Source organism: Cervus elaphus, chromosome 32 (genome assembly GCF_910594005.1).
Source record: "Cervus elaphus chromosome 32, mCerEla1.1, whole genome shotgun sequence".
NCBI lineage: Eukaryota > Metazoa > Chordata > Mammalia > Artiodactyla > Cervidae > Cervus > Cervus elaphus.
The window spans coordinates 41,094,534-41,115,558 of record NC_057846.1 but is presented as its reverse complement, the minus strand read 5'-3'; the positions used below and the strand labels follow the sequence as shown (position 1 = coordinate 41,115,558).

At 36.1% G+C, this 21,025-nt stretch overlaps 2 protein-coding genes across 3 annotated transcripts in view; both read right to left on the bottom strand.

Moving 5' to 3' along the window:
- ADAM32 (ADAM metallopeptidase domain 32) overlaps nt 1–10,886 on the bottom strand; it is a 160,519-nt gene extending 149,633 nt beyond the window's left edge. Inside the window, exons 1-2 of the mRNA XM_043893833.1 lie at nt 10,616–10,886; nt 2,132–2,211 (exon numbers count right to left, since the gene is read on the bottom strand). Coding sequence (XP_043749768.1) covers nt 2,132–2,211; nt 10,616–10,673 — 138 coding nt within the window. The 5' untranslated portion in view covers nt 10,674–10,886. The remainder of the gene's footprint in view (nt 1–2,131; nt 2,212–10,615) is intronic.
- A 2,592-nt stretch (nt 10,887–13,478) lies between these two features.
- Nucleotides 13,479–21,025, bottom strand: part of ADAM9 (ADAM metallopeptidase domain 9) — an 88,406-nt gene continuing 80,859 nt past the window's right edge. For both annotated transcript variants that reach the window (XM_043893432.1, XM_043893434.1), the window contains 3 exons: nt 19,962–20,049; nt 16,400–16,467; nt 13,479–14,850 (listed from right to left, as the gene is read on the bottom strand). In XM_043893432.1, the coding sequence (XP_043749367.1) occupies nt 14,751–14,850; nt 16,400–16,467; nt 19,962–20,049 (256 nt within the window). In that variant the 3' untranslated portion in view covers nt 13,479–14,750. The remainder of the gene's footprint in view (nt 14,851–16,399; nt 16,468–19,961; nt 20,050–21,025) is intronic.

The window sequence follows — 21,025 nt, the reverse complement described above, 5'->3', positions numbered from 1 at the left end:
AACAGAATAAGCATAGTAAGCATAATAACATAATAATAATTATATTAATTATTAATAAATAAAAATAAGCATAATAAGCATAACAACAGTATAGCATAGGAAATCACAGCCATCATCTTGTAATAACCTCATAATGGAAGATAAGCTGTGAAAATACTGAATATCTATGCAGTACACTTGAAACTATACAATACTGTGAAACAACTATACTTGAATAAAGAAAATACAACTGAAACTAATACAACATTGTAAAACAACAATACCTCATTAAATATATATCAGAATGAATAAAATTTTAAAAATAATAATAATTGTATACCTACTTTGTATGGTGACAGATGGTAACCAGACTTACTGTGGTAATCATTTCATAATGTATAAAAATACTGAATCCCTATAGAGTAGAGTACACCTAAAACTAATAGACTGTTATATATTAATTATAACCCAATAAACATGCTAAAAATAATAGGTTAAAAATTTTAATAGGCAAATAATTTAAAAGGCATTTTGCCAAAAATTATTTAGATGGCTAGTAGCTTATGAAACATCATTTTTCATTAGAACAATGCACATATAAGCTACAAAGAGATACCACTACACATCCAATAGAATAACTTTAATCAAAACAGACATCAGGTGTTAACAAGCATGTGGGAAAACTGAAATCCTCATATATTGCTGATGAGAAATGTAACCTAGTAAGTCACTATGGAAAATAGTTTGTCAATTTCTTAAAATGATAAGCATAAACTTACCATATGACACAGCAAAGTCACTTTTAAAAATCTATTCTAGAGAAAGAAAACTATATGTCCACACATAAATATTCATAGCAGAATGATTCAAAATAGTCAATTTCTGAAAACAATCTTGAATTAAACCAGTAAATGGATAAACAAATGTATTATAAACATTTATTAATGAGCAAAAATTAAGGAAATATTGATAAATGTTGCAAAATGGATTAGCTTAGGTGAAAGAAGCCCAATAGAAAGTCCTATAGTATCATGTTTCATTTTTATGAAATGTTTAGAAAATGCGTTAACTACAGAAACAGATCAGCAGTTGCCAAGGGCTGGGGATGAAAGCAGAGAGCTACACACAGGCAGGAAGGAACTTAAGGCAACAGACATGTTCTAAAACTGGATTATGGTAATGTTTACATAATTCATGTACTAATAATCATTGAGTTATACACTTACAATGGGTGAATTCTGTGGTGTCTAAATTATACCTCATTAAAACTGTTAAAAATAAAGTGTTATCAACAGATTGGCCACTGGACTTCTCTGGGGGTCCAATGGTTAGGAATCTGCCTGCCAATGCAGGGGACTCGAGTTCGACCCCTAGTCGAGAGGATCCTACATGCCACAGAATAGCATGTTCCACAACTACTGAGCCTGAGTGCTGCAACTACTGAAGCCTCTAGAGCCTGGGCTCCAAAACAAGAAAAGCCGCTGCAATGAGAAGCCCATGTATCACAACAGAGTAGCCCTTGCTTGTCGCAACTGGTCCACGCACAGCAACAAAGACCCAGCACACTCAAAAATAGCTAACGGATTAAATTTTTTTAAAAAAAGATCAATCACTTGTAAGCAAGGCATGCTGTCTTGTATTTCTTTTATTTTTAATCTCCTAAGGCTCTTAGCATATAGCTATGCACACAAGTCCAGAGAAATATCTGTTAAATAAATCAATAACTAAGATAAACTATCATCTTTCCAATAAAAATAACAGAATAATTGGTTTATACTCTCTGAAAACTGGTAAATGCAAGGGTAGAGATTAAGAAAGAAGATTATACTTAAGACAGATTCTCCTTAGCAATTTTGGAGAAAATTATTCTCTTCATCTGAATCATCTAGATACCACTCAGATAAGACTCTAATTCTTTTACATTATATTCTCTCTTTGAACTTTTAAAAATTATTTTACCATGAGGAAATGACAAATGTTAGAAAAATTAGAACATTTTGATTTATATATTTGCTTTTACCATCAAAACTTTAAATTACTTATCAGTAGTGATATTGGCTATTTATACTATAATGGAATTTATGTATTTCACTGCTATGTAATAAAAATAAGAAATTTCATATAACAGCATTAACTACGGGAAATCTCTTACATTTTCTATTTCTGAATTATCACTTGTATTTGCTTGGATTTTCTCTGGAAGTATGATTTGTAGAAATGAATTTTGAAAATCTGAAGAAAGAAAAAAACAGTTAATAACTGTGTCCTAAACTTGACTAAATATTTGTGCATGTTCTTTTATAAGACTTGCTTCTGCAAATATGAGTTATCACCCATGTACTCCTATAAAAATATTGAAAACAATTTAAAAACAGGTAAGAGGAACTTTCCTGGTAGTCCAGTGGCTAAGACTCCATGCTCCCAATACAGCAGGCCCAAGTCTGATCCCTAGTCAGGGAACTAGATCCCACATGCCTCAACTAAAGACCCTGCATGCCACAACAAAATCGAAGATCTCATGTGCTGCAACTAAGACTCAGTGCAGACAAATAAATAAATACTACAAACAGATAATATTACTACCTAAATAAAATTAAATCTATTATATAAAACAGATTATAAATATTCTAAATTAAGAGGAAAAAGAACATACAAATACAAGGCATCCAGAAAATAAGTGAAAAAGTCACAGATTTTTATGGTGAAAAACATTTACCAAAAAAAGGTGGGAAATTGGTAAAGTGTTATCACCAGCTAAGAGGTCTCAACAATTTTCTAGATAAGCTAAAGATGAAAGAGTGATAGTTGTTGAGAAATTCTAAAAAAATGCTAAAAAATTTCAGAAATCAGATGTGATAGATCCAACAGAAAGTATTCTCTCCCATGGATATACTTAGGAACTAACTCTAGACTTAGCCAAGTAACTTACTTTGGCCAATTAGACAATAAGAAACGTAAAACAAGCAAACCTGAAAAGAGATTATGCACTGTGGCTTGCCCTCTTACTGTCTTCGAATCTGAAACTGCATGTAAACAAGCCTGAGCAAGCCTACAGGAGGGTGCGGGACTATGTGAAAGGGGGCCAAGGCACCCTAGCTGAACACATTCCAACAGAGACCAGTGTGTGAGACCATCCTACACCATTCAGCTGCCAACCAACTCAGGAGCTGACAACAGCTGCAGGAAAAGAGTACAAATGAGCTGCAGATTAGCTAACTTGGTCCAAACCAGAACAACAGTCCCACTAAACCATAAAATAATGGGTTATGACAGAATATGTCATAGGTTCATGACAGAATAGCGACTGCTGAAGGTGAGGTTCAGTTTTAAATAGGGCTCACTGAGAAGATAGCATTTGGACAAAGACCTGAAGAAGGTGAGGAGGGGAACAAATGAATATCTTGGCAGAACACTCCAGGAAGAAAAAATATCAAGTATTTAAGACTCTTGGAAGGAAATGCTTGGTGTGTTTGAAATGCTATAAGGAAGCAACGGTGGTTAGAGTAGCATGAGCAATGAGGAAAAGATTAAGAGATGAGGTCAGAGAGGAGGGAGATAAGCTGTTGAGATCCTACAGGGCAAAACAGGTCAGAGGTAGGGCTTTAATTTTTATTCTTGGAGACATAAGAAACCACTGGAAGATTTTGAGCAGAGAGACATGATTATTATTAATTATTATTAATTATCTATTGCTGCCTAACAAATTATCCCCAAATTTAGCAGCTTAAAACAATAAACACTTATTAATCCCTATGGTGCTTGGGTCAGGCATCTGGGCAGAGCTTAACTGAATGCCTCTGGCTCAGTGTCTCTAGCAAAACTGCAATCAAAGTGTCAGCCAGCGCTGCAACCATTTCAAGGCTTGACTAGCACAGGATCCACTTCAAAGTTCATGCACTTAACTGATGGCAGGCCTTGGGTCTTTCCAGGCTGTTAATGAGAAATCTCAAAAGACCTCTCCATAAGGATACTCACAATAACACAACTTACTTCCCCCAGAATAAGGGATCAGAAAAAGAGATTGCGTGCTCGCTTCGGCGGCACATATACTAAAATTGGAACAGAAAAAGAGATTGAAAGTGAGCACCCAGGAAAAAGACACGGTCTTCCTGTATTCTAATCTCAGAAAAGATATATCCATTGACCACATTTTATTCACTAGAAACAAATCATAAAACATAGCTTACATTTAAGAGGAGGGGATTACACAAAGGCATGAGTCCCAGGATGTGAGAAACATTGGTAATCATCTCATAGGCTGCCTAAGGAGTGCAAGAGAAGAAATATAAATTCGGAATTATCAGTTATCAACATGGTACTAAAAGCCAGACACTAAATAAAATGGAGTAGGGAGGAGCCAATTCAGTGAGTGTGTATTTTGGATGCTGATTCAAGCAATGTGTGGGCATTATTTCTTGGTGATTACAAACTGTAGGGAAAATTATTACACTCATGAAACAATTGAAAATTTGGACACAGACTGAACATTGGATGATATAAGAAACTGTCATTAATTTCTAAGCCATGATCATGATACTGTGTTTATATTTCAAACTTATATTTTTGTCATTTAGAAAAAAATACTTAAAATATTTAGATATAAAATTATATAATATCTATAATTTGCTTAATAGAGGAAGTGGTAGGGAACATAAAACTGAAGCAGAATTAGCCAAAAGTTAATAATTGTTGAGCCTGTTCTTAGATATGACACTAAAATCATAAGCAACAAAAGAAAAAAAAATATATATACACATATATTAGATCCTATCATCATAACTTAAAACTTTTGTGAGTCATGGAATACTCGCAAGACAGTGAAGACAACCTACAGCATGAGAAAAAAATATCTGCAAATCACTTGACTGAAGGTCTAGTATCCAGAATATAAGAGGAACTCTTGTAACTCAACAACAAAACAACCTAATTTTTAAAATGGGCAAAGAACTTGTGAATACTCAATTCTCCAAAAAAGATATACAAATGCCCAATACATATTAAAAGATGTTCAACGTCACTAATCATCAGGGGAATACAAATCAAAGCTACGGAGAGATACCATGTAATAACCATTCAGTTCAGTTCAGGTCAGTCACTCAGTTGTGTCCAACTCTTTGCGACCCCATGAATCGCAGCACACCAGGCCTCCCTGTCCATCACCGAGTCAGTGATGCCATCTAGCCATCTCATCCTCTGTCGTCCCCTTCTCCTCCTGCCCCCAAACCCTCCCAGCATCAGGGTCTTTTCCAATGAGTCAACTCTTCGCATGAGGTGGCCAAAGTATTGGAGTTTCAGCTTCAGCATCAGTCCTTCATAACCATTAGGAAGACTATAATCATTACAAATAAAATAACATGTATTAGGAAGAATGTGGAGAAACTGGAACCCTTGTTCACTACTGGCAGAAATGCAAAATTGTGCAGTCAGTAAAGAAAACAATATAAATTTCAAGTTAAACATAGGGCTTCCCTGGTGGTCCAGTGGTTAAGAATGCACATAGCAATGCAGGGGACACTGGTTTGATCCCTGGTCCAGGAAGATCCCACACGCCAAGGGGCAACCAAGCCCCTGCTCTACAATTATTGAGCCAGTCCTCTAGAGCCCAGGAGCCACGACTAATGAAGCCCACTTGCCCTAGTGCCCATGTTCTGCAACAAGAGAAGCCACTGCAAAGAAAAGCCCATGCACCACAACAAAGAGTAGCCCCCACTCTCTGAAACTAGAAAAAAAATCCGCATGCAGCAATGAAGACACGGTGCAGCCAAAAATAAATAAATAAATAATTTTTTTTAAGCTAAATATAGAATCACTGCATGATCCAGCAACTCTACTTTTGGATATATAAATCTATATAAAGAATTAAAAGCAGGGACTCAAATAAGTATATGGCATACATGTTCATAATAGCTATATGTATAATATCCAAAAGGTAGAAGCAACTTAAGTATTCATCAACAGATGAATGGATAAATAAAATGAAATATGTATTTTCCATATGCATTTCACACAATGGAATGTTACCCACACTTTCAAAATAGAAAATTCTGACACATGCAACAAGCTGGATAAACAGTGAGGGCATTATACTAAGTGAAATAAGCGAGTCACAAAAAAGAAAAATACTGCATAACTGCACTTACATGAGGAAACCAGAGCAGGCAAATCCATAGAGACAGAAAGTAAAATTGTGGTTGCCAAGAGCCGAGGGAAGCAAAAAATGAGGAATTAGTCTTAAATAGGTACTGAGTTGCAGCTTGGGAAGATTAAAAAAATGTTCTGGAAATGGATGACAGTGACGGCACAACAAAGTGAATGTACCTAATGCCACTGAACTGTACACTTAAAAATGGTTAGAATGAGTAAAAAATAGAAATCAGAGAGCTGAAGCATACAATAACAGAACTGAAATTTTCAATAGAGGGGTTCAACAGCAGACTAGATCAAGCGAAAGAAAGGATCAGAAAGCCTGTAGACAGATCAAGAGAATTCATCTAATCAGAGGAGCAAAATATTTTTTACAAATGAAAGAAAGAATGAAATGAATGAAAAAGAGTGAAGACAGATTCATGGATATATGGGACACAATCAAGCAGAGCAGTATACACATGATAGAAGTCATAGAAGGGAAAGAAGTCAGGGTGGAGGGCAGAACTTACTCAAAGAGGTAATGACTGAAAATTTCTCTTACCTGGGGTAAAAAAAATTAACATCCAAATCTAGAAAGCCAAAAGAAAGTCAAAAAAGGAATGCAAAGAGAAATTACACTGACATACATTGTAACTGCCCAAAAGTAGAGACAAAGAGAAACTCTCAAAAAGCAGCAAGAGAAACACAAAATGTTATGTACAAGCAGACTCCCATAAGACTATCAGTGGATTTTTCAGTGAAACCTTGCAGACCAGAATCGAGTGGGATAATACATTCAATATATAGTACTGAAGGAAAAAAATTCCACCTAAGAATACCATGCCCAGCAAAGCTGTCCTTCAGAACTGAAGGAAAGATAAACAATTTCTAAACAAAAGTTAAAGGAGAATGGCCTCACAAGAAATGTTACAGTTCTCTGTACTGAAACAAAAGCACATTAATTCATAACAGAAAAATATATAAAAGTATAAAACCTAAGGTAAAGCTGGGAAAAAAGAGAATCTATAAAAATAAAGGGAAAACTGAATACAGATGTTTTAATTAGCTTCTACTTAAAAAAGCAAATATGCAATATCAGTGAAAACCATTACTTGTTTAATGGGTATAGGGCTTCAGTTTTGCAAAATGAAAAGGTTCCCAGAGAGATGTTATAGAACAACGTGAATATACTCACCACTGCTGAACTATACACTTAAAAATTGTTAAGACAGCAAATTTGCAGCATAACAGGTTAATATACAAATGTCATTCACTTTCTATACACCAGAAATGAGCATTGGAATTTGAAATTAAAAACACAATGTCATGTACATTAGCATCCCCAAAAGTTAAATACTTAGCTATAAATCTAGTGAAATATGAGTAAGATCTCTATGAGGAAAACTACAGAACTTTGATGACAAATAGCAAACAAAAAGTTCAAAATGGATATTGTCAAAATGTCGATCCTTTCCCAACTTGTTCTATAGATTCAGTGCAATCCCAATCAAAATCCCACCATGGTATTTTGTGGTTATCAATAAACTGACTAAAATTTATGAGAGGCAAAAGATCCCAAATAACAAATTCAATACTGAAGAAGAAAATCAAACGACTGTCACTATGTGACTTAAAGACTTATAGTAAAGCTCCAGTAATCAAGATAGTGTAATTTTGGCAAGAGAACACACAAATAGGTCAATTAAACAGAACAGAGATCCCAGAAAAGTACCTATATAAATACAATCAATTGATCTCTGACATAGGAAAAGGCAACATAATGGAGCAAAGATAGTCTTTAAAAAATGATACTATAACAAATGGATTTCCAAATGCAAAACAAATAATCTAGACACAGGTTTTAACACTTCATAAAAATTAACCTAAAATGGATCATAGATCTAAATGTAAAATGCAAAATTATAAAACTCATAGAAGAGGGAAACTAGATGACCATTGGTAAGGCAATGACTTCTTAGATACAACACCAAAGACATGATGCATGAGAAAATAATTGATAAGCTGGACTTCATTAAAATTAAAAACTTTTGCTCTGTCAAGAGAAAGACACTGTCAAGAGAATGAGAAGTTACAAACTAGGAGAAAAACATCTGCAAAAGTCACACCTGATAAAAAACTGTTATCTAAAATATACAAGGATCTCTTAAAGCTCAACAATAATAAAAAAAAAAAAAAAACAACTTTAAAATGGGCAAAATACCTGAAGAGACACCTCATCAAAGAAGATATATAGATGGCAAATAAGAAGAAGAGTAATGTTCTATATCATATGTCACTAGAGACTATGACATTATATAGTCATAGAGACTATGACCATTCTATACCTATTAGAATGGCCAAACTGAAGAACACTGACAATACAAAATGCTGGCAAACATGTGAAGTAACAGGAACTCTCATTCACTGCTGATGGGACTATAAAATGACACAGCCACTTTGGAGAATAGTTTACAAAACTAAATATATTCTTATTATATGATCCAGCAAAAACACTCCTTGGTATCTACCCAAAAGGAGTTGAAATCTTATGTCCAAACAAAAACTTGTACACAGATATTTACAGTAGCTTCATTCTTAACTACCAAAACTTGACAGCAACCACGATGTCTTTTACTGGGTAAATGGATAAATACACTGGTATATACAGACAATGGACTATCACTCAGTGTTACAAAAAAATAAGCTATAGAGCCCTAGGAAGACATGAAAGAACAATAAATGCATATTACTAAATGAAAGAAGCCAATCTGAAAGGACAGCATACTGTAAGATTTCGACCATATGACATTCTGGAAAAGGTAAAACTGATGGAAACAGTAAAAAGATCAGTGGTTGTCAGGACTTAGGGGGAAGGGAGAGATGAATCAGTGAAACACGGGATTTTTAGGGCAGAGAAATTACTCTAGTGGATACATGTCATTATATATTTGTCAAAATCCATAGAATGTACATCAAAAGTGAACCCTAAGGTAAACTATAAATTTTGGGTGATAATGATGTGTCAGTGTGGGATCATAAATTATAACAAATATACCACTGCAGTTGCAGGATGTCTATAGCAGAGACTGTACACATGTGGGGACAAGGGAGTATATGGGAAAATTCTGTACCTTTCAGTTTTGCTATGGACCTAAAACACTCTAAAAATAAAGATCATTCATTTTTTAAAATGGTTGAAGATGGCAAATTTTATGTTTTTTACATTTTATCACAATTTAAAATAATTTAAAAACAAAGATAAAAAAATAAATAAATAAAAAATAAATAAATAAATAAAAACAAAGATAATACATTTTTTTAAATGGGTGAAATATTCAGTAAAGTTCAAAATAGACCAATGGATTTTAACATATTACAAAAAGTTCATTCCACATTGTAACTAACCTTTACCATTTATCAAGTGTGTATTTGGTGTAGCAGCCAAAGGGGAATACTGGTAACTATCTGAAAAGGCTCACAAAATACTTCTCCCTTTCCCAACCACATATATTTCAAATAAAACACTTAGCAACAGATCAAATGCAGAAGTAGATCTGAGAATCTAGCTGTCATCTATTAAGCCAAACCTTTTAAGTAGATTCACAACACCACTCTAAATTCTTTGTTTTGGAAAATAGAGTTTTCATTTTTAAATGTGTTACTTACATTAACATATAATAGGTCTATTACTGTAACTGACCAGGACCCTATGGGTCTGCCCAGGACAGACCTCCCCTCCATGTCTTCTGCCTACCTCTGTCTACAGAAAAACTGTAGCCAAAGAATAAATTTAATCAGAGAATGGGGGTGGGGGGGTGGAAATACAAAAGCAAAGTAGCCAAGCAAGAGAAAATAATAATAGTTCAGCCATTAAAAAAGGTCAAGGACCTTCAGTTCCTCTTCAAGAGCTAGAGATAATATTCTGAGCTGTAGATAATATCCTTTGAGTGGTTTTGTAGCGCCTGAAACTCCCACCAGGTGGCAGAAGTTAACGCGATGACCAGACCGTAGACATGACATAAGCGGCTCCATCTTGCACAATTCCAAGAACTGACATTTTTTGTATTGCAGGACAAACTATTATTGTACACAGGGCAAGTTATTTTACTGGAGCAGATTATATCTGAGGAAAGTCAGTTTTTTGGAGTCTGAGTTCATAAAGTTTTTGGAGTGCTTTTGAAAGCAAAAATTCTGAGGTACTGCATAACATAACTACAAAAAGGGGAGAGACACCCCCCCCCCATTTCAGATTTAGAGTCAGGGCATCAGAGATTTGTCCTTGAGCTTATTAAAAATCACCTTCCTTCCTCAGGAGTCCCTTCCCTATGCCTACGCAGCACCTAAAAACGGCCCGGTTCCTTGGTGGGCAAAAGAAACCACCAAAACGAGGAAAGGGACTTGAGAGTCCAGTTGCCACGCAGTGTGACCCAAACAGGTTACGCGTGTAAAGAAGGAAAAGAAAAACCTTCTCACTCCCCACACCGGAGTCACAGGGCATCCATGGGCTTACCGGGTCTTGACGTTAGCAAGCCACGGAGACCCGCCAGCCACATCATTAAGCGGAACATAGCGTGACTTCTGGGCTTTTTTTGAGAGGACACTGAGCCCTGCGACCGTTGGCCTTCGGTGAGCCGCGTTCTCGCGAGGCTACCTACAGAGAGAGCCGGGTACTCAGCGCCCCGCCCACCAGTCGCCTGAGGGGCCGCGCCGGCTCTCCGCTCCTTGCGTTCTGGCCTCTGTCGCGCTCTTTTGCGGACAGCCCGCCATTCTCAACGGCCCAGTGCCCCCACTCCAACTCCCAGTTCATCTGAAGGTACCAGACCACCCCAGCCCTCTCCGCCGCGGTCATCGTCCTCCCACAAACCTTTTGCTTCTTGTCAGTCAGTTCAGTTCAGTCGCTCAGTCGTGTCCGACTCTTTGCGACCCCATGAGTCGCAGCACACCAGGCCTCCCTGTCCATCACCAACTCCCGGAGTCCACCCAAACCCATCACCCATCGAGTCGGTGATGCCATCCAGCCATCTCATCCTGTCGTCCCCTTCTCCTCCTGCCCCCAATCCTTCCCAGCATTAGGGTCTTTTCCAATGAGTCAACTCTTCGCATGAGGTGGCCAAAGGATTGGAGTTTCAGCTTCAACATCAGCCCTTCCAATGGACACCCAGGACTAATGGACTGATTGGATCTCCTTGCAGTCCAAGGGACTCTCGAGTCTTCTCCAACACCACACTTCAAAAGGATCAATTCTTCGGGGCTCAGCTTTCTTCATAGTACAACTCTCACATCCATACATGACCACTGGAAAAACCACAGCCTTGACCAGACGGACCTTTGTTGGCAAAGTAATGTCTCTGCTTTTTAATATGCTATCTAGGTTGGTCATAACTTTCCTTCCAAGGAGTAAGCATCTTTTAATTTCATGGCTGTAATCACCATCTGCAGTGATTTTGGAGCCCAAAAAAATTTAATTCTTTTCAAATCCCAAAGAACAAGTTACCTCTCACATCGATTAACAGAATGGCAGGTACACAAACGAAAAGGTCCTGTGGGAACAGAAAATTCACTTGGAGGAACCCCACATCTAAACTCACAGTGGAGATGCGATTTTACGGACACAAAGGCTTTCAACAGGGTTATTTCAGCCTGAAAAAGAACGGAATGAGCAGAAACATGGCAATGAAAACAGTTGGCCTCTCCGTATGCACAGGGAGATTGGTTCCAGCAGCCCCCGTGGATACCAAAGTGCCCAGATGCTCAAGTCCCAAAATTGGCCCTCTGGTTTCCATCTCTGCAGTTTCAACCAACCATGGATACTGAACTGTTTTGCCACTTGCTGTTGGTTGAATCCACGGATGCGAGCCTGCAGATACAGAGTGTCACTGTATTTTTATTGGAATTAAAAAATCGCTTGTAGGTGAATCTGTGCAGTTCAAACCCACCTGGTTCAAGGGTCAATAGTATACACATAGCTTGCACCTCAACAGGAACAACCAATGCTATACTAACACTTATTTTTGGGTGTAGTTGAGCCAAAAGCTAGTTTCACCTCGCTTCACAGTATTAGAACAGTTATAGTAAATGCTTTGACTTGTTAATTGGTGCTAAATATTTTTAATGAATTTTCAGTATCCCATTTGTTTTCCCCTCCTTACTCTTTCCTGTTTAAATCTTTTAAAAAGCAGATTTTACATTATTCTTATTTATGTATATGGCTCTATAATGGAAGGCATGTCCCATCCAGAATTTATATGTCACATGATCTAATATGGTACCTCCAAGATAGTAGTTTCAGTAAATATTTATAGACTTTTATAAAATCTGATCTGTGCTTAGAAAGCCTGGATTGTGCTTAACTATATGGTTAGTAGACCCAGGCATTTGCCTGACAGAAAGGGAAAACGTAGTATCTTGAACAACATAATAAGGCTGTGAACATAGGCATACAGTGACACCAAACTTACATATAATTTACCCTTGATTATTAAAACATCTTTAGCAGATGCCAAAGAATACCTTTAATATTTTCAAATTTTGAAGTGGCATCTATGACCAAGAAATTTTACAACTTTTAAAATAATAATCCAAAATAAATCAAGGACAAACCTAAGTGAAAAAAAAGCATATAAAATATGCAAAAATGCATATAAGAGCAAAAGAAGTTCAGGCTGGTCAAATAATCTTTTAGAATAGCTTATTCCCTCATGGTCCAGCAATTAAGACTGCATGCTTCCACTGCAGGGGGCATGGATTCAATCCCTGGTCAGGGAGCTAAGATCCTACCTGACCTGTGGTGCAGCCAGAAAAAAAAATCCTAAACATTCAAAGATCCAAGGAATTATTTAATCCTGAGAAAGTTTTAAGTTGCAGAGTTAATATTTACCAACTGTAAAATTTCAGTGATATGAATTACAATTGCAAAATTTGTGGAACTGTATCAGTGACAAACAAAACTTTTTAGTTGTATATTAATTCATTCAGAGTTTAAATTGAAGACTATTTGGGATTGTTTACAATTTTTATTATATACCTGATTGTTAAAATAATGTACCATCTTCAGAGGACTAAGATATGTGTCTTCTTCAAGACCAATCTGTTTTTCAAGGCTTTTTCAAACAAAAAGCCTTTGTTCACAATTTGCCAGAAGTCTTGAAAATTAGTGAGATAGTATCTGTAAACATTTGACTAGTAGTTTTATCTAAAACTAGTATGTTTTAATTAATAAGGTTATAAATAGCTGAGTATTTAAGAAGTTAATGGACAACACAAATCAGAATTTCAAGTATTTTATTTATTGTAAATCTTATGTTTGTATGTATATATATATATATATATACACAAACCAAAAATTTTTTAAAAAACTAAAGAAATTCAGTTAATAAACTTATTAATAAACTTTATTATGAAAGGTTGTGAAAAAATTTTAGGTGCTTAAATTTTCATCATTCATACCATTTCTTCCATAGTAAAAATTCACTTTTTATCACAGCTGAGACAATAACTCACATATACCACTAATTTCCTTGCACTTATCTAAGAAAACTTTTTCTTTCTTTCTCCAGCCTAATTTCTTGAAAAATATTAGAATCAACAGAGACATTATCAAGCACACCTTAGTAAATGTAAACATTCAAAAGTATATTAATAGCAATCTTTGAAGTTTCAGATTTTGGACTTAAAGTGCTCATGAGATTCTCAAGTGGTTTTATGATAGCTCAACTGATTGAAGATATTATAATTGCTCCTGCTTTTTATTACAGCTATGAATCAACAACATATCTGATTAGTTCTATTAAATACTTCGTACCTTAAAGTTTATAATTTATTTAAAATGATGCTATTGTAAAAGGATGCTATGTTTTAACATGATTCATAATAGAAGTTCTATTTTTAAATTAACTTGGCTAATATTCATTATCATAGATAGATCCATGGAATCTATTATCCACAGAATCCATAGAAACATTTATCCATAGAATGTTTGTAAAAATGGAAGATAACAACTGTGCGTATGTATACACATACACACTTTTAGTATGTTTCTGCACTTTTTAAATAGCATTATATCTTAATTGTGTATTTTGTGCATTCTTCTGAATACAGAGTATTCCTTTATTCATGTAGTGAATGAGATACACAAAATTCTAATGTATGATGATTATTTGTCTGTGCAAGATTAAAAATATTAGATATTAATTGGCAGCTAATTAGTTTTCACAGGTATTAGATTATTACATGTTCAACCAGAAACTACACTAATGATAACTAAGGTCAAAATTCAGAGTTACATTTAAGCACATAATGACAAAACTTGAAACAATACAGTTAATTTGAGAATCATTATCATAACATAATTAAAATAACATAATTCATGTCAGGTGCATTAACCTCACAAATGACTGAATAAAATGTATTCAGTAATGGAAATAAAAATGTTATTCTAAATTCCCTGGCTTTACCGCATTTCTTCTATTTCTCATTTCCCACTACTCAAGTTCTGTTTTTCTGTATTAATAAAGTCTGTTTTGTGGTATTTTGTTTTCATTCATAATTGCAGCAGGAAGAAAGGCCTTTCAAGAAAATATCAGGAAAAAAAAAAGTATTAGCTCAGTTCCCTGAAGATGTCTGCAAAAGGAAAGGCTAAAAAAAATTCAAGTGAGGGAACTATACAAAGGAGGTGGAGGCGGAGGAGCAGGACGAGCAGGAGCTAAATTTCCCTGAAATGATTCTTTGGGCTGTGGTGGAGGTGGCCTGTGAAGAGGTAAAAAAGACAGTTAATCCTATGTCTCAACTGAATGAAATAAAGCTACATTCATAACACCCTTCTTAAAACCATCACTGAATTTTACCTGGTGAGCATCTGTCTCACAATTTATATATTCTTCGCCTGATGTTCACTTGGATTTCAGTGCATTCTTATTGCATAATAAAGATTATACTGGACGACACTACTCTGTGCAATTCAAATGTAATCTGAAGGGCTTTTTGAGGGTAGGGAGGGGTGAGATGTATTTTATGCAACGCAAAATATAATAAAATCTTCTCCTTTCTTGTTGATGCTAAGCCCATACATTGAGTCCTTTGTTTTTCTTGTGCTTTTCAGTTCCAGAATTTCCATTTGATTCTTTTTTAGGTTTTTAAGTTTAGCACATCTAGTTCTGTGTGAAATCTCAATCTTGACTATTAAATTCTGTGATATGATCATCATAGTTACTTTAAAGTCTGTACCTAATAAACTCTATTAACTGGATACCCTCTGAGTTCATTTTCTTGGTTTTAGTCACATTTTCTTTTCTTGTATGTCTGGCTTTTTAAATTGAGATAGTGAAAGTTGTTCAGTCATGTCTGACTCTTTGCAGCCCACAGACTATAGAGTCCATGGAATTCTCCAGGCCAGAATCCTAGAGTGGGTTGCCTTTCCCTTCTCCAGGGGATCTTCCCAACCTAGGGATCGAACCCAGGTCTCCTGCATTGCAGAAGGATTCTTTACCAGCTGAGCCACCAGGGAAGCCCAAGAATACTGGAATGGGTAGCCTATCCCTTCTCCAGCGGATCTTCGTGACCCAGGAATCAAACCAGCATCTCCTGCACTGCAGAAGGATTCTTTACCAACTAAGCTATTTTAAATTGGGGGCAAACAGTGAAAAAAAAAAAAAAACCAAACCTGTAGGAAATAAGTTGAGGGTCTGATTCACCCTTGCCCCTGGGTCCCAACACAAAGCCTAGGATATTTGCTAGAGTACCATCTCCCTGGCAGGGCTCCAGTTTTTGTCCCCTCAGCCCTAGTTTGTTGAAAGCTCTCCTCAGCTTTCTATCCTCGCCCATGCAGAACAGGTAAATACTATCTAGGACAGAAAAATGGTCCCAAAAGCTGAGGTCATCTCTGGAATGCCTTCCTCTCCTGGACCTTAAAAAATAACCCTTCATTTCTTTAGTAGTTTTCTGATGCCTTCATATTTTCTTGTATTGTCTAGCTTTTCTAGCTGTTCCTAATGGGAGGTCTGGTCAAACCTTTGTGATTTGCCATTGCTGGTTATTATAAAGGTCCTTGCTTCTGAATCTTATGGATACCAGAGGCTACAGCAGCTGTTCAGTGTCTTCCTGGGGCCTCTTTAAAATTTCATTCTGACACTGCATTAATATGACAAAACTTAAATAAAACTTCTTAGAAGCTTTTCTGCCAACTGTGCTATATCTATACTGTTGGTAATAAATACCGTGTCCTAAATTAAATTAAAATGCAAGGGAACTATTGAGACATTAACCCTGATCAAGTAATCTAAGTGAATTCACTTCAGACCTTGATGGGTACTGCTGAGGCTGCCTGGCTCCATAAGTTGGTACTGGAAATCTGTTTGTCTGTATAGGCTAAAAAGAAAAAAAAAAAGTTATTACCACAATGTACTCATCAATATATTTTCTATATAGGTTATTTTCCACATAAAAATAATCTATTTAAAAATCAATGAATAGATGACTTATAATCTTAACATTTAAGATATTTTGCTTATTCAACATATCTTTGCTACTGAGTGTGGAATATTTAATCTTTTTAAGCTATAGTTTTTAAATTCAATAATAAAGTATTATCTTGGCCCTGATCAACTCCATTAGTTAAAAGGTAACATATTAATTTCCTAGGTCAATATATTTTAAATAAAACCTTCCAAAAATTTATTGCCAAACATACACAGTACATAACTGGTACTGTAAATACCACTAATTTTCAAATACCCTCGATTTTGATGTGGAAATCAGGGAACTTTTGTGCACTGTTGATGTGAATGTAAATTGGTACAGCTACCATAGAAAACAGTATGAAGGTTCCTCAAAATATTAAAAACATGACTACCATATGATCCAGTAATTCTACTTCTGGGTATTTATCCAAAGAAAATGAAACACTAACTTGTATAATTATCTGCACCCCATGTTCACTGCAGCATTAATTATGATAGCCAACATATGGAAGAGTCTAAGGGTCCATCTGTGGCAAACACATGTGCATATAAACGAATATTATTCAACCGCCAAACAAAATGACATCTTGCTATTTGTGACAACATGGATGGACTACGGGCATTCAGGCTAAGTGAAATGAGTCAGAGAAGGACAAATATTGTTTGATCTCACTTATATGTGGAATCTAAAAATAAACAAAAAAACACCAAATGCTTAGATACAGAGAACAGATTGGACACTGACAGAGGGCAGAGAGGGAGATGGGTAAAAACAGATGAAGGTGGTTAAAAGATAACTTACAGTTATAAAATAAGTCATAGGGATGTAAGGTACACCATGGTGACTATATAGGTAATAATACTTCATTGCATATTTGAAAACTGCTAAGAGAGTAAATCTTAAAAGTTCTTATCACAAAGAAAAAAAATGTGTACCTATGTACAACAATGGATGTTAATGAGACTTACTGTGGTGCTCATTTCATATTGTATACAAATATTGAACCATGTTGTACACCTGAAATTTATATAAAGTGGTATGTCTGAAAGTGAAAGTGAAAGGCACTCAGTTGTGTCCAACCCTTTGCAACCCCCTGGACTATACAGTCCATGGAATTCTCCAGGCCAGAATACTAGAGTGGGTAGCCTTTCCCTTCTCCAGGGGATCTTCCCAACCCAAGGATCAAACCCAGGTCTCCCTCATTGCAAGCAGATTCTTTATCAGCTGAATCACAAAGGAAGTCTGTGATATGTCTACGTGAATGTGAAAGTCGCTCAGTTGTGTCCAACTCTTTGCAACCCCACAGACTGTAGCCCGCCAGGCTCCTCTGCCCATGGGATTCTCCAGGCACAGGCAAGAGTACTGGAATGGGTTGCCATTTCCTTCTCCATGATATGTCTATTTTATCTCAATTTTTAAAAAGTAGAACAGTGGGGGCATCAGGGATGGGAAATTACTGCTTCATGGATTCAGAGTTTCTGTCTGGGGTAAAGAAAAAGTTTTAGAAATAGACAGCAGTGATTATTACACAACACTGTGAATGTAATTAATGCCACTGAACTGTATATTTAAAAATGGTCAAAATGGCAACTTTTATCACATGTATATTTTAGCACAACATAAAAGGAAAAAAAATGTCAAAGACAAAAAATTATATATTACATAATTTCTAACTTGTATATGTAGGGACTGTGTGATCATCCTATATATGTAGAAATATGGAAAAATCCCAAGACTTATGGTTAAGGGAAAAGGGCATAACAATTTTTGTTTCTTTTTTACAAAAGGAAAGGGAGAACAGGGAGATTCCATACATATCCTTCCATTTTAGAAGGATATCTAATCATTTAACCTCCGTGTAATTGGAAAGACTTTAGAAGTCTTACAGTACCAAATGCTGCCAAAATTTACTTTGACAGGAATGCTCATACACCACTGACAATGCAATCACCCAATGGTATAATCCTTTTGGAAAACAATTAGACATTTTCAAGTAAATACTCAAATATCTTTCAACCAAGCAATTTAACTTTGGTATATCCCTATATCAGAGCTCTCTAATAAGAGTTTTCTGTAATGATGCAAACATTCTATGCCTATGGTGCCCCTACAATAGTGGCCACAGGTGATCTATTGAGCATCTAAAATGTCAATGAGGAATAGAATTCTTAATTTTATTTAATATAACATAAAATTTACTGTACTAGTACCACCCGAGAACTCACACAGATGCATTAGTGACATACAGAATGTTCATCTCAGTTTTATTTGTAATAATGAACCATTGGAAACTAGTAAAAGAAAAATGGATTTTTAAACTGTGTGGAATTTATGTAATATAATATCAACAGTGAAAATGAATACATTAGAGCTACATCTATTGATAAGAGATAAACCATAAAGCAATGTTAAGGGAAAAAAAGCGTGATGCAGACACATGTGTAAGATAACAAACAAAACATTATACAATGTTTAAAAGCAGATAAAGCAATATTTTGTTATTTCTTAGGGATACATGCATATTAGAAGAAGTATATTATTATCCCAATACTCCCTAATACACTCCAAAGGACAGTGATTGCTGGTCCCATTGCTGAGACAACTAGACCTATTATTCCAGGAGCTCAGGACCAGATCTTTAGTTAGATGCCCTGGGGAAGCCAGGTATTGAAAACAGAAAGATAGCAGACATAGGAAAAAAGAGTGACAGCATAAAACCCAGGTCATTTTCTAGGCTTGGTTTCAAGGCAAGACATTCTCAATGTCTAGTGTTTTCCTCCCATCTCCTCTAAGCCAGGGACCGTAGTGCTATTCCATTAACTAACCCAGCGGCCATCTGCAGACCACACTCCTAAATTCTCTGGAAAATATCTATGTTTATTCCTATGTGTGCATGCTCAGTCACTCAGTTGTGTCCACCTCCTTACAATCCCATGGACTGTAACCCACCAGGCTCCTGTCTATGGGATTCTCCAAGCAAGAATATTGAGTGGGTTGCCATCTCCTACTCCAGAAGATCTTCCTGACCCAGGGATCAAACCCAACTCTGCTGTGTCTCCTGCACTGGCAGGCAGATTCTTTACCACTTCACCACCTGGGATATTATGTAAAAAATTTTTCAGCTTTAAAAATGTGATGTGCTGCGCTCAGTTGCTCAGTCATGTCCGACTCTGTGACCCCATGAAATGTAGCCCGCCAGGCTCCTCTATCCATGGAGATTCTCCAGGCAAGAATACCTGGAGTGGGTTACCATGCCCTCCTCAGGGGATCTTCCCAACCCAGGGATTAAACCCAGGTCTCCTGCATTGCAGGCAGATTTTTTACCAGCTGAGCTACCAGGGAAGCCCTAAAAGTGTGGTACCATAATATAATAAAGAAAAAAATTTTTCATTTAAACTTACAACGTTTCTGGGAGGAGTCACTGAAGAAGCAGGTCTAGGAACACTCGCTGGCTGTCTAGAATCTTTTGCTTGATTTTTGCCACCTGATCTGAAAGATACAATTACTTTTGAGCTAAATTAAGATTAAAACATTTCTGCATGACATAGTATTAATACATAGATTTGTATTTTCCCAAATACAGAAGAATGATACTGGCAGTGGCGGTGGTGATGATGATGATGACAGCTAAAATTCCTATGGCGTTTTTAACAGTTCTCATCCAGTTTTAATCCTTAGAGTACTAGAAAGTTTTATTAATCTCATTTTACAATTAAATAAACTGAAATACTAAGAAAAAATTTAGACAATTGGGCCAGTGTTCTCAAACTCCTCAAGTCTTCCTGAAATCAGAGACTAGTAAAATAATATTCTTAGGTCTAAAGTAGTCACTCTGAATATCAGGAAGTCCAAGAGAAGCAAAACAAGCTGGCTGGAAAGATGTCAGCTAAGAGTTAGACATTGCCAAAAGGACAGTAAGTAAGCTAGGTACAGGAGACAGCTATTGCTATGAAACTAAAATTTCAGAGATGCAGACTGGAGAATTATCTACATGGATTGGTCAGTCTGAAGTGTAAAAGAAAGTTAAGAGGAAGAAAGGATAGAAAGATAAATCTGGGGAAGTCCCTGGCAATCCAGTGGTTAGGACTTGGTGCTTTCATTGCTAGGAGCCCAGGGTCAATCCCTGCTGAGGGAATCAAGATCCTGCCAGACCAATCAGTGTGGTCAAAAAAAGGGGGGTAGAGGCATATGTCTCAATAAACTGTATTTTAGAAACAAAAAGAAATCTACATCTGTTTTAGAACACGTTAAAAAAATAAAGCTAACATGAGGATTCTCTAGGAAAATATTATGCAGTTTTTAAGTGAGGTAAGTGAGAAATAGGGCAGTGAAGTAAAGGTGAGCATGCCAGGCAAGATATGAACATTTTGGAATCATTACTATAATAAAAAATAGCTATTAGGTAACTGCATTGTGCTATGGGTTTTATTTGTTAATATTTCCTTATTTAATCCTCACATGAAGC